Raw genomic sequence first — 27,594 nt, 5'->3', positions numbered from 1 at the left:
AGCTGAATACCAATGTGGAGTTTGGCAGGGCCTTATAGCATTTACACCATTCTCTACATCATGATCAGCGCCATGATGCCAATATCTCCAGGGGAGGTGAGGTGCATCAGCCAATCACAGGCATCTCTGACTCATCCTCAGTGACATAACGAAGCATTGGACAGTAAGAGAGCAATGTGTGGGTGGGTGTGGTTCTTCCTTTTATCTGCCTGTCTCTGTGCCTGTCTGTGGGTCCGGCCCGTGAGTGGGGTGGTGGTGTGGGAGGTGAGGTGGTGGTGGGGGAGGGGGGACTCAGCACGGTAAGGGGGGGAGAGGAGGTGGCAGGTGGAAGTCAGAGCAGAACAATTTAGCAATTTAGGAGTTGAGGTGCAGAGGGGCATGGGCAGGGGAGTGGGGATTACAGTTAAGGTAACAGTAATTTGCTCCAGGCCTGGACCGTACCCACAGTCCTCCATGGCTCTCTTGTCACAATAAGAAAATCTTGCAAGTGCTGTTTTCTCGATCTTGCAAGGCAGAGAGATATGTTTGGAGCTCACAAGGTGTTACAAGAATTTTTTCAGACATAGAGATGATAAAAAGGGGAGGCGGGTGGGTGGAGCCAGGCCTGAGTAATCACTGGTGGACTCAAAAGGGTGAAGCGGAGGGGAAGTGGAAGAAATGAAAGATCGACAGTGGTGTGATAGTTTTGTAATCTTCCCATCCTCGGTTACCCCCCCACCCCCACCCCCACTCCTCCACCCCATCCATCTCCATCCTTCCCCCCACCCCACCCCATCCCACACCACACCCCCTGTTCCCAGGACACAAACTCCCTGCTGGTCTGCTTGACTATCTGTTCCTCCCTCTCACTTCTCTTCCTTCTTGGCCTCTTCCTTCTTCTCCTCTTCCTTCTTCTCCTCCTTCTTGGGCTCCTCTTTCTTCTTGTCATCCTTCTTCTCTTCCTTCTTGGCATCGTCCTTCTTCTTGTCATCCTTCTTCTTATCATCCTTCTTCTTGTCCTCTTTCTTGTCCTCCTTCTTGGGCTCTTCTTTCTTCTCCTCCTCGGGCATTGGCTCTGTGGTAAGGACCACTTTGCCAATGTTGTTCCTCTCCTGCATCTTTCTCATGGCATCGCCCACCTGGAGAAGAGACAGAAGAAGAGGAACAATTACATAAGGCAAGAAGAAAGAGTAAAGGGTGAAAGGAGGTGAAGGAAGGATTTTAAATACACCTGTCATTGAGAAAAATCCATTGAGGGTAGTTGAGCTAGTTTCTCCTCCACCAACGCATTTACACAGAAATACGTGCCCCCTTGCATCCTGTGCTTCTAATCTTCCTTTTCGATACCACATACTGGAAACACATTTTCCCAGGCTTGCAATCCTCAAATATCACTTTAATATGGTGTATGTGAGAAATTACATTTGTTTAGACGAGACTTTAGTAATCTTTGAGGGGAAATGAGATTGTTGCAGCAGCAAACAGCAAAGAAAAAAAATGTGGAACAGAAGAATAAGAAAATAAATGGGGGGAATAACTTGTACTGCAAACAGATACTTCCAATATTAGAATTTATTAGATATAAATGTAATGAAATGTTATACTATTGTACGTAGGCAAGAAATACAGACATGAAGAAGAAAGAAACTTGTTTGAGGATAACTAAAGGTGCGAAAAACAAAACAAACAACAATGATAAGAAAAATGATTTCCTGTTCAGTGAATTATAGGGAGTAATATTGGTTCTAAGACTGCTGGTCAATTCTAGTAGGTGCTGCACTTTAATAATGACAAACTGTAATTCATATGTCATAATCTGTGTAAAGTGAAGTTGTGATGTTTTATTTCTTCTTTCATTGGTCGGGATCACCAATAAGATTAATAAAATGATGAATGTTCATTGTATTCACTCTTCTTGAATGGGGATGAACTGCTGCTATCAGATAGTGTTGTTATTGAAGGGCTGTGGAGGATTGTGCATTTCGTCCTGCATCTCTATACAATCACAATAGAAAAAGATCTCTTCATGGCCACTGTGGATAGGAGGAACAATTACAGCAACTAAAAACAGTTTCAATGTACATATGGGCATGTTAGTATTGTTTTAAACGGGACATATTGTGTTTTTTTTGTGATTTTCTATTATTTTTATACTGTCATCATGTCAGATGTCTATGTTTAATATGGTCAAAGGTCCAAAACTTAAAGTGAACATATGTAGAAATGCTCCCTGCAGGTCAGAAGCTAAGGCTTATGATGATGATGAATAAAAGTACAAGAATGAAAGTTAAAATAAGAACATAAAACATAAAAACAATAATAACATAAGCTACAAGATAAAGTTAACATACAAACAAAACACAGGCAACAGGGTATCCCAAGAGAAACACACAAAAGAACAATCACTAGACATCTGAAGGTGAGACAAAGGCCAATGTGGAAAGGTGGTTGTTCAGTTGCTTTTTAAAAGCTTCTACAGCAACCACAGACTGTATGTCTAAAGGAAGAGAGTTCCATTGTGTTGGAGCCTCTGCTTCAAAGGTACGATCACCTTTTGTTTTCAATCGAGAACGAGGAACAGCCAGTAGGCTCTGGTCAGAAGACCTAAGTGACCTTCTGGTGATATAGGGATGGAGAAGGTCACAGATGTACTCAGGTGCCTGTCCATGCAGGGCTCTATAAATGAAAACAAGAACCTTAAAATTAATCCTAAACCTGATGGGAAGCCAATGTAAACATAAAATGGGTGTGATGTGAGTCATCCTGCTGGACCTGAATAACAGCCTCGCAGCAGCGTTCTGGTCCATTTGTAGACAGTTCAGAGATGACTTGCTGTGACAGCTAAAAAAGGAATTACAATAGTCCAATGATATGATGATATGATACAATAATATGAAAGCAGGCAACCTTGGGAGCTACACTGTCTGAAGCTATGATAAGAACCTCCGTCTTGTCTGTATGAAGCTATAAAATGTTGTTAGACATCCAGTCCTTAATGGCAGTCAGACACTTGTGGATATATCTCTAAATTTGCTGTTGACATGACCTAAGGAAAGCATATATAAAGCAAATAAAATAGGACCCAAGACGGAACCTTGAGGCACACCACAGGAAAGAGCAGCAGTTTCAGACATGTAAGGAGGATATAGGAGGAGAACCAGTCCAGGTCATTTTTCTGTGATCCACAGTGTCAAAAAACTGCGCTAAGATCCAGCAGCACCGAAATGGAGCACTCGTCCATATCAGAAGACATCATTATGTCATTGGAGACTCTGAGAAGAGCGATTTCAGTGGAATGCATGAACCTTCAGTCTGCTCTCAATGTTTTGTTTGCAAAGTTAACCCTACTTCCTCCTTGTGATGATGTCAGATCATTCGTGCATGCCCACAAACAGCTGTCATTCTGAAGCCTTTGCTGCTAAGGTTGTTCACTCACATATTTTGGATCTGATTCGGGGTCAAATCCTACTACTATTTGTGTACGTAGCCTCTAACTAATCAGAACAGAGTGGGCTCATCTTAAGGGAGCGCCTTAAAGAGACAGGAGCTAAAACAGCTTGTTTCAGACAGAGGCTGAGCTGAGGGGCTGCATAAAGATCCAGTATAATAAAAATAAGTAGAGATCCAGAATAAAAATATAGACCTGGAAATGTGCATGATATGTTCCCTTTAAGATGGACTTGAAAAAATGTGAATCAGTCCTTTAAACGTGCTTGAAGACTTGTACAGCACTTATCGGATTAAAGCAGAGGTAACTTTAGAAGTGGCTAATCTGACATTCATCACCTTATGAAAACTGGTGCTGGATTTAACAAATCATCTTACTTTTGGGGACATGCAGTCTTGCACTGACAGCCAATCAACCAAACCCCTACCCAATAATGGATCGACCAACTTGGTCCCACTGACTGACAATCATAGCGATGAGGGGAGAATCCAAGCCAGACCAGCCCCACCCTTCTCTTGACCACCGCACTCTGTCCACTGTCTGTTCCTGTCTCCATCACTTTCCCCCTCCCTCCTTCCTCCAATCCCCCTATTTGTGTGAGGCAGGCAGACCACCTAACGACCAATGCCACGGCAACAGGGCCATCTCCTAGCAACGTAAAGCCTGGCTGAAACGTGGCCCCGGCGACTCAGACACATGGGAAAGAGGAGGAGTGTGGGAGTTCGAAAGGGAGGAGGAGGAGGGGGGAGGACGAAGAGAGGGAGCAACTGGTGTCCTTCAGATGAGGAACACGCCTCGTTGAAACTGAAAAGGAGGGAGGGGTGAATCTGGGAATTATAAGAATCATCTTCAATGTGAATGAAAGTCACAGTGAGAGTGACTGAAGCTCGTTCAATGACTCCTCCCACTTCCACCCTTAACTCTTTTAGATCTGTCAACCTCTCTGGCTCCCAGGCATCTCGGACTAGAGTGTGCTATTTGTAGCTATTTGTAGACATCCTCATGGGTATCGGTGCAGATGTAGATAACCACATGGGGGGAACAATACTAATTTAACAATATTGTCCCAGCATTTTTATTGATTATTGGAGCAAAAACAGAGAGTGACATTGGGGGAAGGGCTGTGATGGATGGGGTCAGGGCGTGGCATTTGTACTCCCCTCGTAATAATCAATCAACTATCTGATTAATTATTACCCAGCAGCTTTTTGTCTACTACAAGCAGCAGTATCAGTGTTTGCAGACATACAACTTTACACACCAAATGGCTCCAAGTCAGACTGAGATGTACCCTGTTCTCTCCTCTGTTTTTCCACGCTTCTTCCATCTCTCTTTCTCATACATCAGGGCCCCTCCCTAAGACAGACGCACACACTGACTAAAGGATGTCACCATAGCAACAAGAGAGAAAAAGCAAAAAAGATACACTGTGAGGAGGGAGAAGGAGAGAATACAGCGAAAGGCAGAGAGACAGAGAGGGAGTCAATAACCTAAAGACAGAGAGAAAGAGTCTGATATAAAGAGAAGACAGATGGAGGGGCAGAGAAAGAGCGTCAGATGGCGGAGAAAGACAGCGGGTGTCTCTCTCTGGCCACACAGGCCAAAATACTGACCGGCTTCGACTTTGACAACAGAAGATGTCAGCCTCCGACTCCGTCTTTCTCTCTGTGTTTCTCACACTCTCTCTATTCATATCTGCGAGCAGTGTTAATTTTTTGTCACCAACAATCTGACTCTGTCTGGCTGATGGAGTTATGGTAAGAGAGACACAGTCCTTCTTGTGGACAAACTTCGCCTGTTGAATCTGAGCCACGCCCAGCTCCTGCATGTCTTTGTGCGAAACTCACACACACACATACACACACACATACAGACCCACCTGGCATTGACATGCATTCTGGATGACTGGACTGTAAGCACACATAGCGTAAAAATTGATGTAATCCACACGTAGATGCACAAATGTCACAATGAATCATTCCAAACTCATGTCATCCAAACTGATGTGCTGGGGAATGCCCTCAGTCACATTAATAAATGTATCTGCAATCCACATACATTTATATACGCCTTTTAAAATGGAAACACACCAAACATAAGCAGTTTACAGGTGATTATTAGAAAAAATACGAATGGTATGTCTGTGGCGTGAGAACTGGCAAGACACTATATGTAATGTCAGTTGTATATAAGGCTAGATGATAAAGATAAATTCTGTCATGGTATATGTACTTTGTGATATAGTAATTTACTCAAAATTCAATTGAAAATGTAGATAAGTTAACAAATGAGAATTGCTCTTTTTTGGCTAATCCAGTGAATTAAATCATCCACTTCTGCCAAATAAACTAGTCCTTCTCACTTTATTTATGGGCATAATAGAGAATGTAATACATCCAGACATAAACTTCATATGAGACACACCTTAATTCCAGGTGTGAACAGATAAATACACACCTGCTCAAGGTGCCAAGTGGAGTCGATGCGGGGCTTGATCTTGCCCTGATTGTAGAGATCCAGGATGGTGTTCATGGCCTGGCTGAGGAGCTCCATCTCCCCGTCCAGGTAGCCCAGGTGGAAGCCGCACACCGACTTGTTCCCCTGGATCAGGCTGAGTGTGTGGATGGAGAACTGGTGGTACCAGTTCCTGGCCACAGCGAGCAGGTTCTTCTTCTGGCCCGCCAGCATATTAGCTGTACCTGATAGAAAAAGGAGGATGAAAGAAAGAACAGAAAGAAACTCAATCTCTACTTCCTGAAAGAGAAAGACAGTAGACAATGTGTGCAGGTATTTCTGTGTATCCAGTACATTTTTTAACCCCTGTGTATAATTGATTTACTGATTATGTGTTGTTTAGAAGTCTGGTTCATTTTCTATCGAATGATCTGCCCACACTCCCCGTTTCTTTCTTGATCTTTATTGCTCTGATTTTACCCACTTTGCCTTCATCTGATCATCATTTAGTCTCTGTAGTAAATCTCTTTTAGTGCTGAAGTCAATCTACAGAAAAATAATTAACAATGTTAATGTTAATAGTATTCATGAAGGAAAAACATCACCTTAGACTCTGCTGATTTTTCACCATTTTATGACATGTTATAAAATAATAAAAAGATTAATAATTTGGTGACATGTCAAATAAGCTGCCTCTCTTCAGTGGCAGTTCATGCTCCATTTATCTTGGCCTGTACACTCACACTCTCACCTACACCTTCCTTCCTGAAAACCTCTTTAGCACCTAAGCTCTCACTGTCACCACATCCCCTTCCTATTCCCTCCTGCTGTGCCGGCTATGCCTCTCCCTGTCTCTGTCTCTCTCTCTCTCCCGGGGGAAATAGGGGACACAAAGCATGCTCTGAGAGAAGAGAGGGACCCAGCCTGCTACATTCAGACACATTCCAGGTTTCGTGTGGATAGAATGCCCATTGTTCCGCCATGCATACTTCTGATAAGCTGGAAGAGAAGCCGGCACGGAGGGACCGGGAGGGTGGGGTGGGGTTTGGGGGACGGTTTGTAAGGGTGAGAGAGGGTGAATGGGCGAGGGTGGGGGGCACCATGCTGGGTGGTGGGTTTTTGTGCAACATGCAAAGGCAAGGCCCTGTTCTCCATGGATGCCGACCCCGCCCACTGTTGCATGCATGCTGGTTCCAGATTGGCATCGCAACAGAGCGAGTGTAAAGGCCTTCCCACGGATGACACACAGCACACTGAGGACATGGACCTCTACAGAGAGGTCGCACTGCCCACCGGGAAGCAGCTTTATTCTGCGGCAAGTGTGAAAACCCACAAATATTTTATGTACTGTTTTAATCTTCTTAATATTGCTCAGTTATATTCCAGGATCTCTGGGAATTTTTTGTGATTACTGCAATCCACGATTGACTGATACAAATTGCAGCTGCTGTTCCCAAAGGATTCCAAATATTTGTGTTATTTTGCCATAAATTGCTGTAAGTCTGCGGTAAAAAATTCTGAGTTAAGAGATTATTAATCATCATAATATGTGGCTATTGAGTTCCAGTAGGAGTAAAAGTTAGTTTAGATATAAATTTCATTCGATGGCTGCTATCTTGTGCAGGTAACTCACCGTGAAGTTGTCTTATAAGGTAATCTTTGTGCTTCCTACTATGCTGTGTTGTGCTGCCAACAAGCTTAAAAAACCACATGGCTGGTATTACATAAGAAATTGGGGTAACTTTAAAATGTTTTCATTGGGAGAAGCTTGGTTGTAGAAACACATTCAGCTTGTGGACATGAAGATTTTTTTGACCTTAGTTACACAAAGTTTGCTTGTGAAGGCTCATAAAAGTGAACGAAATCTGAAATCTAAATCTGATTGTTTTGTGTGCAAAACCGCAGTGGTTGTTGAAACTGAAAGTAAAAACAATTACTCATGCAAAGAATATTATTTCTACTTACCATAGGTGATAAGTTTGCCCATAGGCTTAAGCAGGTTGTAGGCCTTATGGGTGTCTGATCCACCCAGAGGGTCCAGTACTATATCCAGCCCTGGAGCAGGAAAAGAGGAAAAGGGGACAGTTATCATTGGTGTGAATTCAGAGAGAGCAGCCTGCCAAATCTCCTCAGCAGCCCCCTCTGCATGCCAGAGTTCACTAGGAGTAGCGAATGTAGCCAAGTTGTGCCATGTTTACACGAGGAGGAACACATACATATGTCATGAAGAAGAGAGGAGGAGAGCGGGGTGAAATCCTTCCCCTTTCCCTTGTTACATGTTTTTTCATTCTTGTCACTGATAAGACAAGAGAGATAAAATGTCTCTTCGTCATTGTCCATTCCATTCCTAGGCGGAGAGAATAACAAACCTCTGAGCAGACGGTAGAATATGGCAACCTAACTATGAAGGTTTCCCTGTGGCTTATTAATGTCTGGCTATATAGGCCCGGCCTTAATGATGTTCCTTTGTGCCAGAGGGGACTCCTCAAATTGGGCTACCCCTCCTTGCTCTGTTAAACTATGGTTCTATTGATTGTGGGAGGCTCACAGCGGGACTCTGCCTTGACCACAGCACAGATGAACTGACAGAGAGCCAAAGACAGAGGGAAAGGTAGCAAGCCGGGCTGCACATTGATCCAGGCTTCTAATTAGATACATTCTGTCTAAAGTGTCAGTTTTCGCTCTCCTCCTATCTGTCTCTGTAATGTCTGTCTGTCTCGCTCTGTGCTACAAAGAAGGGGGTCGGAGAGGGGACTATGAAATGAGTCTCAAGCATAATAGCATTCTCCATCCTGCTATGAACACAGCAGTAGGGCGAAAGAAGAATCGGGAACTGGACGATTGTTTAATTTTGCTGAGAAGCGGCGTGTTTCGTGCCCCTTTTAGCGAGCCCGGGGCCGCATCTACATAAAACTCTGAGGACACATTATTGATGTCAGCGAAAATCCAAACAGTCACTGCTTAGTGAAATGAGTTTGCTTGGTAGAGGAAATAATTCCCTACATGCTGTCAGTCTAGTGTACATGGCAGCCAGATCTGCTGAAAATTGTGTCATAAGAAAGAAAAAAAAAAACAAAGCGAATGAAAATGTATCATCTCACTGTCTGCAGTTTGTTCAGCACTCATCAACAAAAGGCTGCAGTCCCACAGTATTGCTTTGTGCCAGTGAGACTAAATCGATCTTGACTCTTTGCCACAATCTCACTGAACAACATGCATATCACTGTAAACGCTGTTCTTAGAGTTTATTGATACATTGGGTCATTTATTTCACATAAAAACACTCAATTTAGAGCAGGTATTCCAGTGCAGATGGCCACGTTTCTCACCTTTTGGACTGATCTTGCGGACTTCCTCCACATAGTCCTTGGTACGATAGTCAATAGGATGTGTGACTCCACCCTGGCTGATGGTTTCATGCTTGCTGGCTGACGCTGTGCCAAACACGGTCACGTCCTTCACTGTATTGCACAGCTGAGTGGCTGCAATGCCCACACCACCTAGTAGAAGAGGAACAGGGTTAATATATAGCCAAGGTTTTGTGGAAAAACCGATGGACACTGATGCAAAGTCCAGAGACAAAGATTCAAATTCAAGTCAGCAAGATCTACATAAAACTCAGCTGAAAGGAACAGTCACTAAAAGCACCCAGGAATTCCTATTCCGCATGTATTTTCTACGGCAGGTAAATGAGATTTACATTATTTATTGTCCCGAACAAGTCATTCAATAACAGCGTGGCTGTGTTTTGCTCAGGGGTATGTAAAGAGCGTATTAAACACAATCACATTACCCCGCCTGGCCTGGGGAGAATAGACACCCACACACAGATGCACAAACACACACATCCAACTCTGGAGAAAGTAGCCATTGTAACTCGAATGACACATCTATGTTTTTTTTTTAATTTCCTTATCCAAGACAACCTTCCTAAAATTCCACAGGACATAAAATGTAGCTGAAGTATCCAGAAAGGAGAGCTGGATGACACTTTATCGCATGTGACATAAACACGGTTCCTTATAACTGTGCCAGCTGAAAACAAAATGTGCTACATTGTCCATGATAACTTTAAAAAAACAAAGTGCTGCGAGTCTCTGTGTGGTTCAGTAGATGTTACGGATATCTATGTTTGTGTTCACTGTATTCTAAAGTGTACATAGTTGTGGCAAATGCCTCAGCCAATGTTTGCTAAGGCAGGCAGAGCAAGGAGTAATAGGTTACTGATAAGCAGTGGCCTGTTTGAAATGGAGGCTGACTTGAGGACTTGAACTGAAAGGCATCCATAAAGGTCATTCATGCCTGACCAAATAAAGAGCATATCTTATCTGATAGCAGAGAATAAAGCAACACAAAGTAACACGTGTATTTAAATAACATCCATTCTTAATGGAATAGCTGAGCTGCCAGACTGCTGGTTAGGTTTGGATTAAATGAATGATATAATTATGTTTCACTTGCTTTCATACGCAACTAAAACCCAAACATTTATGCATATTGCATGCACACACCCTGTAACATAATCAGAAAGGCAGGAAGACAGGCACACATGCACGAGAGCGACTATGCAGGAACCAAAGAGGAAGATATTTTCTAATCTGGTGTTTTTCTGATTTTATCATATGAGGTCAATTAAAGTCTTCTTCCTTTACAAACTGAGAACACACAAACACACACACACAAACACACACACACACACACACAGGAATTATGAAATGTTCAACAAGTTGTACGCAAATGCTACTTCTTCAGCCTATTTCGTGACAACTCAATGCAACTGGAAGTATTGCTACAATTATTTCGACAAGTTAATTTATTTTAAGATGTCTGACCATGTGTATCTTCTGTCTATCACTGGACTGTAATATTTAGATATAAATGGAGAACATTGTGCCTAAGATGACACTGATTCACCTTCATCTCAGCATAAAAAATTCTTCTGAACCAGCGAACCAGTCAAAAAACAGTTCATCCGTTCATCAGTTCAAAAACAGCACAAACACAGGCCAAAAAATGGACTGAGATGTAATGATAAGATTAAGGCCAATTCAAATGATCCTGACCAGGAATCATTCAGCATGAGAATGAAAAAAGTTTAATTTCAAAGCTTCTTATTTCCAATTTCTAAAAGCCTTCCGGGTGCTTTTGTTGCAAAAATGGATCCCTAGATGAAAAAAAAAACAACAAAAAAACACACCAGAAATATTTGAATACAAACCCTTCTTCAGCCTCAATTTCAGTATAAAGAAGAGTAAAAATCATTTCTGATTTGTGGCTCTCATCTTAGAGCTTGAATCCACTTGAATGCGTGTGAGTAAATAGACCACTCTGCATTACTATAATCACGCCTGCTGACACTAAGGGGGAGAATAACTGATGGGAAAACAAAATCGGGGCTGTTGCTGTTGGATGTGAGTGTTGTTTGCAGCTGCGTTGTAACAGCACCATCTCTCCTTGTCCTCAGCGAGAAACCAAGTTTGTGTTGCCAAGGAAACCTCGGCCAAATTGCCTGCAATGACTGAGCAAAGGGAGCCATTTTGTTTCATTGACTGCTCTTCCTTTGGGCATATAAGAGTCATTTGATGGCAATCACAAGTTTTTTTATTTGACAGACATACAGAACATATCTTCCTCTTAGTGGTCACCGGATTTCAGATAGCCAGCCACCTGTGAGTGTGTGTCAAGATATGTGAATGCTCAGGAACTGGAAAGGGCAGTACATTTATTTTATGCAGTTATACGTGATAAGAAATGTCTAGACATATTTTTACACATACAAACAAATGTGTGCCTGTTTGCCTTTGACACATGGGTCTAACACGAGCGCGTGAGCAACTGTGAATGTGGGGTTGAAGGTAAGATAGAAAAAACAAAAGTGAGAAATGTTGAATATGCATTGTCTGAGTGAGGGTTGAAGAGCTGTTTTTACTAAATGGTTCTGCCACATAGTAGCAACCCTCTTAGAGATACAGGTGTGAGGAAGGATGATGCATCCATTAATCTTGCCTACTTACAGCCAGACACTCACATATTAATATTTAACTAATGCTGCTGTCATAAACACAGCGATTCCCCTTCTGTTTCTGCTTTATGAAGTCAGCGAGCGAAGGGAAAACAACCTCTGAAAAAAAAATCTGTTTTTATTCATTTGTTTTTTTCACTTAAAGAAACAAAGAGTCATTTCTCAATCACTTCTTAAATCATCACTTAGATGACAACAGAACAAAACAAATGCTTTTTATGTAATCCGATAGCTTTGTTTCTTAAAAATATGGTTGTTTAAAAATGTACTTCCAGTCGAAAAAAGAAATTGTGGCTAGGGAAGGAAGAAGGTACCTGCTCCCGAATCCACTGAGAACAAACTCCTGATCTCACATCACAAGACTCCCGCGCTGTGCCAAGAACCTCTTACCACACACCACCTCACTTCAGAAATACACACACACACACACACACACATCCATATGTATAGAGATTAGAAAGGAGAGAGTAGTGGGGTTGCAGCCTTGAAAAGTCCTGAATGGCTGGTGGTATCTGCTAATCTTCACAAATATGCACCGAGATTGAAACATTAACCTTTCATTCACCCGGCGCTTTAATCTTCATTACTTTCTTGGTTTTCTTGATTTATAGTTTCTCTCTTGGAAAATGGGGTAAGTAGAGAGTGTGATTTAACACCATCCACAAACACTTAACCGTTGCTCGGGAAGAGATGGCAGCTTAAGCAAATTCTTGCTGCTAATTGCATTTGTTCTCCTCGAGATTCAGTTGAATTGTTTACATTTGGAAAGTAGGAAAAGTCAAAAAAAACATCCACCTATCTATTTTGTTTTTCTCTCCCGGGCGAATCCCTCCACACACAGTAGGGTTTTGTCTTTCCCTGAATCCTTACATACTTGCATTTTGGCACAAATTGCACTTGGCTTCCATAACATGACTGTTAGGAGCGAAGAGGAATTTTCTCCAAAACACTGTGGAATCCAGACTGACACTGAAGGCCACTGTTATTGCTCCACACCCAGAGCTCAACAGCAGGGATGAGTGGGGACATCAGAAATGTTTTTCAGATTTATAAAAAAAAAATGTAATGGAATGGATACCACTTCTGCCTCGTCCTGCTTATCCCGTCTCGCAATTTGCTTTCAAGCTACGTTCTCACAGACAGTTCGTGTTGCTTGTGTAAATAAAAATGATTTCACATCATGAGCCAGACTATGAGCTCAGGTGTCAGTCAGGGGACGGCTACCGTCAGATGACTGTTCCCTTGTCTCGGAGCTCTGTGTGATTTCTGCATTTTTCCTCCACATTTCCTCAAGGACTCTTTCTTAACCTATCATTAGCTCGTGGTAGTAGTGGCTGACAAAGAATGAAATGCAAATACGGACTTTCGAATCTCCCTTTCCCAAACTCCCCGTGGCTTCGTTACAACATCAACAAACTGGACCAAATAAACAAACATTTCATTGCTACGTCCTGCAGCTACATAACCGAGTTCAGATATGAGTCCCGTCACAGTGATAGTTTGTGGCTGGGTGTTTGTGAACATGTACTCTTGAGGTATTACTCTGCATTATGTAACAATGGTGTTTTTCTAGGATGACTGTGTGTGTGTATGTGTGTGTGTGTGAGTGTGTACTGTGGGCTTGGAGAGTGATTTAATGTGCTCTCTCTGATGGCGAATTTCTCTCTGTGCAGCGTAGAGGAAGCCCATTTTTAGTTACTGGGTGAGTGAATTAAGAAAACATCCTTTTCTGGTGTGTGAAGGCGACCCCTGTGATTTCCTGAGTAGGGATTGTCACACTGCTAACCAACACAAACACGTCCACAAACACAGACACACACACATACACATTGTATATATAAATAAACACAAAACATATGTATTTCTAACATTCACCACTTTCTTTCCTGCCTTAAACCTGGCTACAAAAGGAAACACAAGCTTGTGCACACTCACAGTATGCTGTTATTCTGTACCACACACACACACACACACATACACACACACACACACACACACAAACACAGGTGTCTTGACACAAGTTTCACATACACCTGCCACTATATGTGGTGGTTAGGGTGAGAGTGGATGGGGTCATTTGTCAACGGCTGCAGCGATGAGTGCACGAGCAAGCGATGTGATTGGCGGGTTAGGTTGGAGGTTGCCCTGGTTTCCCTTTCCTATCAGTGCAGCTGATCTGCCGCCGGCGATGCCAGGCCTGGGGAACACAGAGACGGTTCAACCACGCAGCCCAGACTCCCGCTTAGTGGTCAGACTGAATTAGCATTCTCTAAACTAGGGTAAGACCTTCCGAGCAGACAGACAGAGGAGAAGAGAGGAAACCATTTTCAAGGCACAGACTTGTATCATGGCTCCCAGGAACAATGGATCTATAAAAGTAAAAGATGTAAGTACACATGAGCTAAGTCTGGTAAATAATGAATGACTATAATAATCTTGGAAAGAGTCCTGGGAGAAATAGGATACATAGAAATAGAAAAACTTTATTCCTTTCCTTATAGCTTATAAGGAAAGAAATAAATAGTTTCTTGCAATCGTTCTATTTCCAGAATATTTTTGCTTCTCATTTTTCAATTCCATCTGCAATCAGGTGTGCACTGAGGACTCATACGCCTACGGCCCTCTTGCCCGCAGGTCTGACAGCAGTTATCAGGATCTACATCAGGATGGAGCTCTCGTTCACCAAACCCCAACAGATCCAGCCACCTGTTCCACTTACCTTAAGCATATACAGAACACTTCGAACAACAATACACTTCTCTAAGATTGTGGTACTGAGGCGTTTAAAGCAAGAAATTCACCTTCCCTGTCAGACTCGGCTAATAGAGTTGTTCAAGTGTTCATGTTCTGCATAGACAATGTTAGATGATTGACAGCTGGAGCAATTACAAAGCTTAAATGTGCAAGAACTTCTGCTGGTTGAATCATCTGAACAAAAGATGAGCAACTGTGCAAGAAAACACCTGGTTTTTTAAAAACTTAGAGACACAAGAGAAGAAAGCGAGAGGTCAACTAACTTCCAAGGAGCATTTCAGAGTTTTTAAAATTCATCTTTTATACACTGGTAATGGTGAGTTGAAGCTGAAGATTGTGCTTTGTAGAAACCTGATGATACATTCAGCAGTTACATTCAGCCAACCTGATAATCAATTTAGTTAACCTGTATGTTCTGGATCAATTTTAGATCAATTTGGCATCTATTGTCTGGTGTTTTGCTCCGAATTGCAACAAACCAAGTGTCCTGAATTTGCTACAGTTCTGATTCATACTGTAAACTGCCTTGATTGCAGTATTTAGAGCCATTATGAACATGATTTCTGAGTCTGTCATTACAATTTTGAGGAATATTATTAAAAGAAAGCTTTCAAAAGAGATGTACAACGGTAAAAAAAAAATATTCCAGAACCTGCGGCTCAACTCTATATTACCATTAACAGGGATTAACCCCTCCACTGGGACTACTGTCACCCATCACTCTCAAGGTTGTGTTGCGCTCATTTGCAGCAGCTGGCAGCCTCTCACATCAAGTATTTCCAGATAATCCTTAGTGTAACCTGGTGTAACTCTATCCGATACACGGACACTCCTCCAAGAAGCAGCTGCAAAAGTGTGGAAGCCACCATATTGGCTGGTTGGGAAAATAAAAGATTTAATAACGGTCTGCTTAAAAAGCACCGAGGATGGGTGGAATCTAACGCACGAACCTTAAACACACTTCTATGGAGCTTTATGACTGGTGATTGATAACATATGCTATCTAGTAGACCAAAAGCACCTTAAGGGGCTATTAGGGAGAAAGTTTTTATATAGTATGAGAAGCTCCGGTTGGAATTAAACCATAAATTTTGGCAGCGTTGGTGTCAAAATGTCACAAAGTCTTGACATGCAAGAGGAGGTGATTGAGACCCTGAAGCATAATCATCAGATAAATAGATGACACAGGCACCTGCATCACCAATTAATTCATATTACGCATTCTGCATCTGCAACAAAATGCGTGACACTTGACATTGGCCCGCAGTCACTCGAGAGCTCATAAATAAAACAGAGGTGGACGTCATCGTTGGAAGCAGAAGAACCCCAAATGTATGCAGGAATGTGCAGTGTGGGTGTGGTAGCGGGGTGGCTGGCCATGGTTCATAAACATTAGGACCAGTTCAGGGAGAGGTCAGAGGAAAGGCTGTTGGCCGGGCACAGTGGAAGCCCCACGAGATACATCTAAATGTCGCTAAAATCCCCCCGCCCAAGCCCTCTGGGGAAAACAAAAGGGGAAACGTGCGCACGTTCCCCGATGACAAGGAATCGAGCACGGATATGGCGAGGTCATGCAGAGGGAGCGGAGGTTACGGAGGGCCGGAGGGGGAGGAGGAGAACGGAGGATGCAGATGTGCGGTGCGCTGGAGAAGAGAGGCACGATGGGAGGAAATACAACAAGCTATTGTTTAGTAGATAGAGGACAGGAGCGGACCCACGAGAGAGGCAGCTGAGGACTATTCACCAGAGTTTACTTACACACACACACACAGACACACACACACAGACATGCATGACTGACTGATGGAGTCACAGCACCAGTCAGACTTTTTGCACTGATCATCTGATCTTGACGGGTAAAGGTCATCACACTTTTAAGGAAATTGTGTTTTTTAGGCTGAGCTCCTGATGAGTTTTTGTGACATTACTTGTAAACATGGTGGAGATGCAAGAGCCCAGAGGACGGATACCCATCATCCTTCTTTAAAGGCAACAGGTTCTACAGGTTTTTTGCTACAGAAATATTTGAGAACAGCTGGAAAAGTTATATTGTACTTTCTACAGATTTACACTTTTCCTGAAACTCTAAATATTTACTGTGTGTTGTAATACATTATATTGTTAGTCTATTTCTCAATATTGTTGTATTACAGCTACTCTACCAACTGTTGGTCATGGAAACTGGATCTCCTACTGAGTTTGCGCCCTTTTTTAACATGTTCAATATGTTTTTGTGAAGTTTCTTGTTACCTAAATTGAGGGTCTAAGGACAGAAAGTGTCTGTGTTGTTCAGATTGTTAATCCCTCTGAGTCACACTTGTGATTTTTGGCAACAAATTGACTCGACTCTCTGTTTCTGTTTTATCACATCGAGAGAAAAAAACGTTACAGCACTATTTATTCATGACAAGGACACAAGATTAGGTACAACTCTGCACATATTGACAGAAATTTCAGTACCTGTTGCAGCTGCTGATATTATAAGAATATTATTACATTTTCTAATCAATGACTGATTGAAAATGTATCTATTTAACTGCATGTTCCAGGGGATTTGGAGGCAGAGTAATCTAAAACTAATTGAAAGGGGGCTGATTGTTTTCTTAAAGTGATTAAATTCAGTGGATTACACCCTTATTATGAGAATAAACAGGACAACCATGAGACAGGTCAACTGAAGATGAACCCTTCAAGCGTTTATGGGAAAGATGTGCTGATGAAAGGATTGACGACAGTAGAAGAAGAAAAATGGCTCCTCAAACACAGTCTATGGTTGCTGTGATAAAACAAAGTGGTTGATCTATGAGCTTCCAATAAAAATCACACAGGTGTAAATTATGCCTCGCTGTATCCTGGTGAAAAACTGTCTTTTGTACCACCGCTGCTTCTCATCTGTGCAAATAGGCCCGGTTAATCTCATGCAAAAAGCTCACTATTTTATCTTTGCACAACATAAACTGATCTAGGAGGAATGCAGTGTTGTGCAGGCATGTCTGATACATAAGCTCACTGCTGTTTCTGTGGATGTACGATCATACGCAATCATCGGTTGCAATGTCTTGTGAGAGTCTGATGACGTGAAGCCATTTAACCACACACTTAATAAAACGTGTGGTTAAATGGGGAGTTCACTGAGGCTGTGGGCAGGCTTGAGTAGTAACAGAGTACTTGTTAATTGCTGTTTCATAATCAAAATACAAAGCACACACTGCATAAATGTGATACTTAGAATTTATTTTGACTTTAAATACTAGTGAAAAAGATCTTGGAAAACTTTTAAAGGGAAACAAGGAAATTTAAATGGTGGCAAGAGTGGTGGTATCCACATCTTCATGAGACGCATGACCACAAATAAGTGACATCTGAAAGTAACTGCATCTAATCATCTAATCATTACTGAGGTTGGATGATGCCTTAGACCAGTGAATTTAAACTAGGGGATCAGGATCCCCCCCCAAGGGTCGCAAGATAACTCTGAGGAGTCACAAGATGATTAATGGGATTGGAAAGAAGAAAAAACATATTTATACAGCACAAATAGATATCTTTTTTCTTTTGACATACCAGAAAGTTTTTGCCTCTCAGATCTCTAAAAAATTATCATATTCTGATCTGCTCACAACTCAGACACACCAGAGATGCACTGCATCGAAGGGTTGCAGGTAAACAGCTTCATTTTAAGTGGGGAATGCTTAAAATGAAGCAAAAAGAGGAACCACGCCCTTAGATTACACTACTGCAGGGCTGCAACTAATGCTTATTTTTAGTATCAATTAATCTGTCGGTTATTTTTATTTTTATGGTTTGGTCTTTAAAATGTCAGAAAAAAAGTGAAAAATCTGTTTTACAATTTCCCAGTGCCCGAGATGACATTTTTAAATTGCTTACAAAACCTAGATATTCAATTTATAAACATACAAAACATAGAAGAGCAGCCAATCTTCCCATTTTAGAAGCTGATTGATCGATTAACTGATTATTAAAATGATGAAAATTAAATAGATGAAATGACTAATAGATCAACTAATAATTACTGATTACAATATTGCTAAAATGACTAGTTCCAGTAGTTGGATACATTAAGTAAGTAATCCGAAAGCCTGGCTGCAATTCCCTTCATAATAATAAAAAAATATCAGATTTGAGAAGACAACAGAAGGCACAGACACACACACAATCACAATCTCTCTGTTTCTCTCTCTCTCAGGCCCTGTCACAGCAGATATCTTTGATCCCTCTAATCAGAGAACATCAGGAACAATTTTTGACAGGCACAGGGGTAGGACCCCCCGCTGAAACGCAGCTTCCAGCACCACGTGAGCCATGCAGCTCCACAGCGAAGGGAGATGGTGTTAAGAAGAAGGGTGTGTACATCTCACAGACTGGTTAACACCTCTTTCACAAAAGGTACTACTATCATATGCACTGCTACAACAAAACATATAACAACAATGCTTTAAAATTCACAATAGAGCAGTGTGAAGCATACAGTATGGTTATGATTTACACATGCAAAGAATGACAGAGCGCAGTGAAGCAGACTGTTAAGCAAATGTTTTTGTTGTAGCTTCAGTAATGTGCTTTTACAATACTGATGTCCGGACAGCTGGCGAGTCGAGACTGGCAGCCTGCCCTGAGAAACCAGAGACGCCGCCTCGACGAAACCAGCGGGGAAAAGTGTCTAACGCTGCACTTCCACTGCATTCCTCCTATAGCAAACTGCACAGAAAACCTCTGGCAGTATGTGTTTCACAGGCATGAGTGACATCAGCTGGATGAAAACACTTGGGATTCCTCTGTAGACCACCAATCCCACAACTATGAGCCTGTTTGCTGCCATTCAGCCCTGGGGGAAGCTACACAGTTTAACAATAATCTTACAGATTCATTCATTTCCTCTGTCATTGTGTTAATGCCAAGGGATACATCCACCTGGGCGGGCAGTCTCCCCAGAGCTCTTTTTTTTTTGTCTCGCAGAGAGAAAAACATGCTCAGGTTTCATTGTGGGCTCACTTCTCTTAGCCATCTACCATACAGCCACGTACTGTCCCGAATGCTGTGGAATCCCTTTCCTGACTCCCTCTGCACAGAAAAAGTGGGAATGACAGGAATAGTGAGAGCTATGCAGATATAGTAAGAGAGAAAAGAGGGAGAGAACAATTTCTTTTGGCTAATGCACTTGCATTCTCTCCAGCTGGCCTGATTATGTAAACACAGCAAAAATCAAATGCTCTCAGGCTCTGTGCATTACACCCCAAAACAGGTGCTTTTACTCCCTCAATCCCCATCCTTCTCCCACCCACTCATTCTAAACTTTGACCTCACAGTCCAGGTGGCAGGTGCTCCAGTATTAGCCCAGTGCAAAACGCTCATTTGTATGAGTAATGTGTCATACAATTGAACAGTGGGACCTTCTCCAACGGCCATAATTCATAAAGAAATACATAAACAGGAGGTACAGAAAAGGAAGAAGTCTGGTACTGTAAACATTCAATGCCATAATTCAGTTTTTTTTGCTGAAACTTCAGAGGATTTCAAAATTATAGCAGAGCATTTTTCAGGCTGGTGGTATAACACTGTATTCATTTGTGTGGTTGTTAACAATCGTTGGGCTGACAAGTACTGAGATGAAACTGATTAAATGTGGTTACCAGTTACAACATAAAGTCATAGAGAATCTTTGAGTCACTGACAGTTATTCACAGCTACATTACATCAGGTTTATTCTAGTTTGTGGATGAATTATTAATTCATTTATAATGAATTCAACCATCATTTGAAAATAACGCGGGCCCTAGGCAGTTTATGTGTGCCCCATGCGCATGTATCTACGTTATTCTTTCCTAGCTTTGTACCTGCAGCAGCGTGGACGAGGACACTCTGGTTGGGCCGCAGGTTGCCGAAGTCAAACAGCATCATGTAGGCGGTGATGTAGTTGACAGGGAGGGCTGCTGCCTCCTCAAAGCTCATGCCATCTGGGATGAGGAAGGTGTGGGCTGCCGGTACCACCGCCACCTCCTGCCACAGCCCAAAGCGGTTGAGCACCATCACCTTATCACCGACCTGGAACAGAAAGCAAAGGAAGACACGGGTTAAGAGGAGGGTAAAGCAAAGGACTCTCAATCTGTACACATCAAGATTATGCCTCAAATTCACTGGAAAAGTGGTGAGATATGGAGCTGTTTCAGATTTCCTCTTCTAAAAAACAGTTGAGATTTACGAGGATGACATTTAACGAAATCTGGAAATATTACTAACAGCCAAAGCTAAAATGTTGCTCTCTAAAACTATTTATTTTAGGGAGAAAGAGCTTTCAGGCCAATACCACAAACTACTTCATTAATACTAAAGCTCAATTCTACAATATTTTAACTGATGAATCAGGTTTTTGAGCGTCAACAGGATCCACTGGCAATCCACTGCTAGACCCTGAGGTGATCTGGTACGTCATGCTATCTGCAGCCTCACAGGCTCTTGGCTCAGCGGGAATGATGTGAGCCGTGTAGCAGGCATGGTAAGAGCGTGGTTTATTGCTCTGCTCACAACAACGGCAGACATGCAAACATGTAGCCACCTCGGCCGCCAAGCCTCCAAGAGTTTGCTCTGCAAAGAGAGAGCGCGAGCAAACAAGGAGAACGCCAAACCACAGCAGGGTAAAAGTAGTAACTGATGGAGGTAAATAATATAACGAAGCAAGAACGGAATCAGGACGGAAAAGGAAGCGGATCATTTTATTGCTAAACAGGGAAGGAGCTTTGGGAATGCAAAGTATATTAATTGTTTCCTGATTTGTAATGCCAGTGGCTTGCAGTGATTAGCTGTTTGCATGCGGACAAATAAAGCTGTAGTTTGTTTTTTGACTTGTTTTTTGTCTTTTGTTACAGTACATGTAGTATATGATAAATAAAATGTTTAAGATTTTAGGCATTTAACGAGCTTCATCACCATCTTTTTGTCCTCCCAACCTATCCTTATCAAAGCAGGATCCTCCGATTCACAACTGTCTCTTTCCAGAAGGAAGACCCTCGATGTAAACCCACCCCCGCCCCCCCGCCCAGCATCCCACCACCAAATCAGGGGAGCCCACTCGAGGGACACAGGAAACAGAGACGACTGCAGCATTATAACTCTCTTCCTGTTTTCTTCCTCCCCCTTATCCACCCCTCTCGACACAGCTCTCCCTCCCACCCCGTTTCCATTCCCCTCACTTTTTCTCTTCCCTTCTTTCTGTTTCACTTCCTGACTCCTTTTCCGCTTACAACTTTAGAACGTCTTCCTTCCCCTTCTCCAGTCCTCCTCCCCCCCCCCCTCCTCGTCTCATCCTGTCTGCGTCTTGGTCTCGCCGCCTTCTTCGACACCCTCTCTTTCATCCCTATTTCTTCATCCTCGACTGTCTCTTTCTGTCTATACCTCATCTGACCGCCATCCTCTTTCTCTTTTCCCTTGTGAGAAATGTCCTGTATCCCCTCTTCCTCATCAGCGAGACAGGACAATGGGGCCCATCTTCTCCCCTGGCTTCTCTCCACTCATCAGAGTCCCTGCCAGATTCTTCCCCATGGCTGAGCATAAGACAAGCTCTCTCCTCCTGGGAACAAACCCTCTCCACCCGGGCCTCTCTAATGGTCTGGAGGGAGCCATGCGCCTCGCTGTCTATCCACTCCAATTAGAGAGATCTCCCTCTCTCTTTCTCTTTTCATACCCGCATCTTTCTGTCTGAGGCTGAGTCATTTGGTGTATTTTCAAACTATACTTTCACTTTTCCACCGTGGGCTACTTCTTCTTCCTTTCCTTTGTTATTCATGCTGACTCGCTTTCTCCAATCTCCACCCTGCCCCCCCTACTTTTTAAATTTTTTTTTTTTAACTCTTATAGTCTTCAAACTCATCAGCTTTGCTTGTTTAATTGGGGGTACAGTGTTGCACGAATCGATAGATGGAGGAGTTCAGGCCTTTTACAGGAAACACAAACATGACTCATACATTGCTTTTGAGCGCATCTGCAGCTATTCTTCTGTGCCCACATAAAGCATGTGAGTTACTGTCAGTCACACAGAAGCTGGGTAGGAACACTCAAGGCCGAGCGAGCGAGCCTTGTGACACTTCTGTTACAACATCTTCACAGTGTGACAAACAAACACACACACACACACACACACATATAAACAGGCGCTTCTTGAATTTCCTTTTCTCAGCCTTCATGCCACTGCATCAAATGTAGTCACAGTCGGGGTCAGCAGTGCGGGGGCGCTGAACAAAGAAACTTCCAGTTAACTGTATATGAATGGACTTAATCAGATGGTGATTCAATTTTGGGGTATGCGGGCCTCCAAGTCAGCTGCTTCGTAGCTTGCAGCTTTGATGATCTCAGCAAAAAATTATCAGGGGTAAAAAAAAAAAGAAAAAGGAGGAATGAAATTTCTCATACAGTGTTCCTGAGTCAGGTTGAGACAAAAAGATGAAGGTTAAATGTAACACCCACTCATCTCGCATATCTGCTGTAAATGCAATTAATAGGAAACATGATATCTCCCCAGTGTTACTGTACGTGTTATTGTGCTATACCACAGTTTCGGTGATGTTACGATAAAGGCCACACCCTGCTTACATACAGCAAGATCTGTCTTGAGAGAGCCTACATGCTGCTTTTTGCACTTGACTGCACCTCTGATTATGCAAATCACCATCTAAGATATTCTTCATCATGTTTTTTCAGCTTGATTAATATGAGCGGCCTCGGTGCAACTCTACACTTTCAATCTCAGAAATGTTGAGGATTTATCAAGGAAAACCCACACAAGACAGACTCGAGGGGAAAAAAAAACCCAAAACAACTAACAAAACAGAGACATCTGATATTCTTTTAATTCATCAGCAGCTCGCGGCCAACTGTCAACAGGCCATGAAAAATATAAACACTAAATTTTGCGAGCATGACGAAAAAAGGACAAAAAGGATGGAAGAGCGGGACAGGGAGGAAGAGATAGAAGCCCTGAAAGATAAATTAGTATAAAAGAAGGAGAGACGTGATTCACTGAGTGTCAGGATTCGATCAATGGAGGAAGAATCAAGAGATTACACAAAAGAAGGAGAGATAGATAGAGGGAGGGAAGGAGGGATGGAGGAAATACCAGACTGACAATGTGGGCCAGAGGGAGGTAATTGAGAACATATGGGTCAGATCCTACCAAAACTCACCGAGGGAGAGCATGAAGAATTTTTTTTTTTTTTTTTTTTTAAAGCAGGTCTGGAGACAAAAGTGCTGATTCTTGGTGTCAGGGGATGAGTGTGATATTTCCCCTCTTCCCTCGCTTACTCACTGTTACACTTTCCCCTGCACTCCTTCTTAGGTCATTTCGGGTGAGGGCACTGTAGTATGACTTCACTCTGCTTTTATTGTCTCTTCAAGGGGATGCAGCGGTTATGGAAATACAATATGCGGCATGCGGAGGATAATGAATACAGTACATATAAAGACATTAGAGCCAGCAAGTATCAAAACAATGAACAGGGGGGCAGGAGATCAGGGGGGGGGGGGGGGGGGGGACAACAATGGTGCAAGTGCAGCATTTATCAACTTTGAAAATGTAAAAGTTTAACCACACTTATACCTGGACATTTTTCAATACTTGTGCCAATTCAATACCTGATTTCAGTCCCTAAACAACATTATTCAATAAAAACATGTTTTTCTCATTAAATAAAAGAAGCCAAAGTTCTAAAATGTCCTTCTCATATCTGTGTGGGAAAGCAGCAGGCACTTACATTGTAGAACATGAAATTCAACACTCGATTGAAATGTCGGAAAACATTAAATAAAAATCAATCACACTTTACTCAGCCACTGATGTTTATGTTGCATTATCTAATTAAATGCCATGAATGTGTTCATGGTTGTGCCCACGCTCTATGTGTAGAAAACACACATCAGACACACCCATTACTGTAGTCTTTGTGTGCATATATGCCTGTGTGTATGTGTGTGTGTGTGTGTGTGTGTGTGTGTGTGTGTGTGTGTGTGTGTGTGTGTGTGTGTGTGTGTGTGTGTGTGTGGAGAGAGGGGTGCAACAGAGAAAGATAGGCAGACAGATAGAACTGCAGTGAGTGATGAGCCACCCAAAAAATTCTGTGCCATCAGGGTCAGCACATTCCCTCTGAGTTAGCTGCCAAAAGATCTCAGAGATCTCCATCCATTAGGAAGATTGGCTCTTAATTCTATAAGGGCTGGGGGGGGGGGGGGGGACGTGGGAGCGCGAGGTCTTGATGACAAGTGTGTTTGCGCATGTGTGTGCGCGTGTAGTGTCTGACCTTTAAATCCAATTTACATTACTGACAGTGTGGAAAGAAGCTATAAAGTATTTTATAAGCATAAGGCTCGTGCCCCTGTATCATGTCTGGCTGCTGTTGGCTGACCCATCACCAATCATATTCCTATTAGTCTGAATAGATGCACCCATCCATATGGATTCACACTTGACAGACACATGTGCCACTCCCATCCAGATGCACTGATTCTGCACTTGCACCACGCATGTGATTAGCATGGTGTTATCCAGAGATATTAACTGGCTGATGTGAGAAAATGTAGTGCTCTTACAACAAACAGCAGTGACTCATCACTGGCCGGTGTGTAACATTTTGGCTTTGTAGTTTAATTGCCTTACAAAGGCGTTACCGTGGTGATGCCATGCAGCCAGGAGACAGACGTATAGGCCTGTGACTCATCATGCTATGTAAGAAAGCGACATAACTCTCTCTCGATCATATCACTTCTATTGGTTGAATATCAAAGAAAACTCTATAAGTGCTTTTTTGGGGGGGCATTATGATTGTTAAATTGACTTGGCTTCTTTGTCTGAGAGAGCGCGGGCTTGAACTTTAATTCTGACATGTTGATGGCTGTGAGTATTATTTTGTGAACACAGCAGAGGCGATACGCGATCTGGTGACAAAGAGGGCGAGTGATCCCATTTCTCACACCACGCTGTCTGTTGCGTCGCGCCTCGCCCTAGTCTGTGCGCCACCGCTCCCGGTAACAAAAGGCGTCGGTGACTCCGGTCTCCGCCACCGGTGTCAAGTCAGCCATATTAATGACTGTGCACTGCATCTTCCTATAGCCTCCAAAATAAAGTGCCTCATTAATAAACATTTTTTGAGAGTTAAGTGTTGGAACAGAAGTGTCGTTTTATGGTTTTTCATACAAAAGACGTTATTTTTATAGTTGCAATCAGAGATATAAGCAGACTGTGTTCACCTTATGATTTATATATGGCAGTATTGTGCACATCTATAGGCCATGTTATAATTCATAATTTTGCCATCCTCATAATTCCACATTTAATTTGTATCTATTATCTATACTGTGCATGTTTTGTATGTTTTCATATATTCTTAACTTCTTTTGTCTCGGTAAAAAATAAGGACAAAAGAAACTCTCAGGTGAATTTATAAAGCTATAATTTTGAAGGAACGACAGTCTCATTTCCGGTCTTGTCGTCGATCTCTCTGGGTGGCTTTACGCAGCTCTCCGCGCCTTGGCGCACATCGAAGCGCAGTGAAGTAAAGCGTAGGTGCAGCCAGGCTGGAAAGCATCCCACGGATTTGCACGTGTTTATTCAGACTTAAGCCTTACAAAACACATGAACAGTGAATCCATCTCCACCCCAGCAGCTACTGTGTCGCGCACTTGCTCGCTTGAAGTTGCGCAAAGGCAACGCAATTTGAAAACCAGGGGGAGACATGAGGGGCGACGCCTGCTGCTGCTCTCATTGTACTCAACTCGTGCACTTTACACACTTTAGTTTTCTTCTACATACATAAAATACCACATGAACACACAAACGGGCTTCTTTGCACTTTGGGACAACAAGTGCTGTCTCCTTTCTACGCACCAGTGAATTAATGGATGAACACACATTACAGATCAAACATAAACTATAGGGGTTTTTGTCATTATTATTATCGAGTTAATTATCTTCTGATAGCTTAGAGGCATGTAATTCATTAAACCGTGAAACTGTTAAATACAATGTAAAGCACTACCACACAGAGCAGCGAGCAAGCGTGACACGCCCATGTCCAGATGTAGCTGTTCGGCTCCAAAATGAAGCGAGACATATATATTCATCACTTAAACAATAAAGCACACACTTAAAATGAGACTTCAATTGGTAAGAGAAAGCTGAGAAGCATGTGTGCTTACTTTTCTGTCTGTCACTTCTTCTCCTACAGCCTCCACCACCCCGGAGCACTCCATCCCGGGGGTGACCGGCGGGGACGGCAGCCGGTCGTACAGCCCCTGCCGGGCCATCAAGTCGGCGAAGTTCAGCCCGCAAGCCTTGACCCGCACCATGATCTCGCCAGCCTTGAGCGCCGGCTTGCCCTTCTTCACCTGCAGCTTGACTTTATCATAGCCCCCGTAGCCGGTGAGCACCAGTGCGCGGTAGGTGAACGCCTCCTCTTCGGGGACCTTTTCGGTGGTCGCCGCGGGGGTAGCCGCTGCCTCGGCGGCGCCTGAGGCGGGTGCGGGCTCAGTCTCGGTTTTGGGTTCCTCGTTGGGTTTGGTCTCCTGCTTCTGGTCCACGGCGTTTTGCTGCTGGGCAGGTGCGTCCTCTCCAGACATTGTGCAGGGAGCGTTGGCTGTGAGACAGTGATGAAAATGACTTAGAAGGCTTTTCACTTCTTGTGCTTTTAGTGCCGTGGACGGGCTTCTTTGTTTTGCTGCAAGTGCCTGGCAAAGAAGAGAAAATGTGAGATTCAGAGCTTCTTTTTCAGCAGTCTTGCATGCACACAAACCCCGACAAAGTGGGCTGATTAGTGGCCAGTGGCTGTCAACGCCGCGCTCTGACAGAGAGTGCGAGTGGGACGAGACAGAGGCAGGCTGGAAAACACGGAGAGCTGATGAAACCCAGGATTCCTGCGTGTGATTGGGTGGGTTTAGC

The 27,594-nt window shown here is 43.0% G+C and overlaps 1 protein-coding gene across 1 annotated transcript; it reads right to left on the bottom strand.

The window, feature by feature from the left end:
- Positions 1-781: 781 nt before the first annotated feature.
- Positions 782-27,594, bottom strand: vat1 (vesicle amine transport 1). Its single transcript, XM_042392991.1, has 6 exons — positions 26,856-27,594; positions 20,513-20,720; positions 9,211-9,381; positions 7,847-7,936; positions 5,885-6,126; positions 782-1,118 (listed from the first exon to the last, which is right to left on the bottom strand). The coding sequence occupies exons 1-6, from the start codon at positions 27,273-27,275 to the stop codon at positions 846-848; spliced, it is 1,404 nt and encodes a 467-aa protein (XP_042248925.1). The 5' UTR covers positions 27,276-27,594; the 3' UTR covers positions 782-845.

The sequence above is a fragment of the Thunnus maccoyii genome, chromosome 18 (genome assembly GCF_910596095.1).
Source record: "Thunnus maccoyii chromosome 18, fThuMac1.1, whole genome shotgun sequence".
NCBI lineage: Eukaryota > Metazoa > Chordata > Actinopteri > Scombriformes > Scombridae > Thunnus > Thunnus maccoyii.
This window is presented reverse-complemented; position numbering and strand designations above follow the sequence as displayed.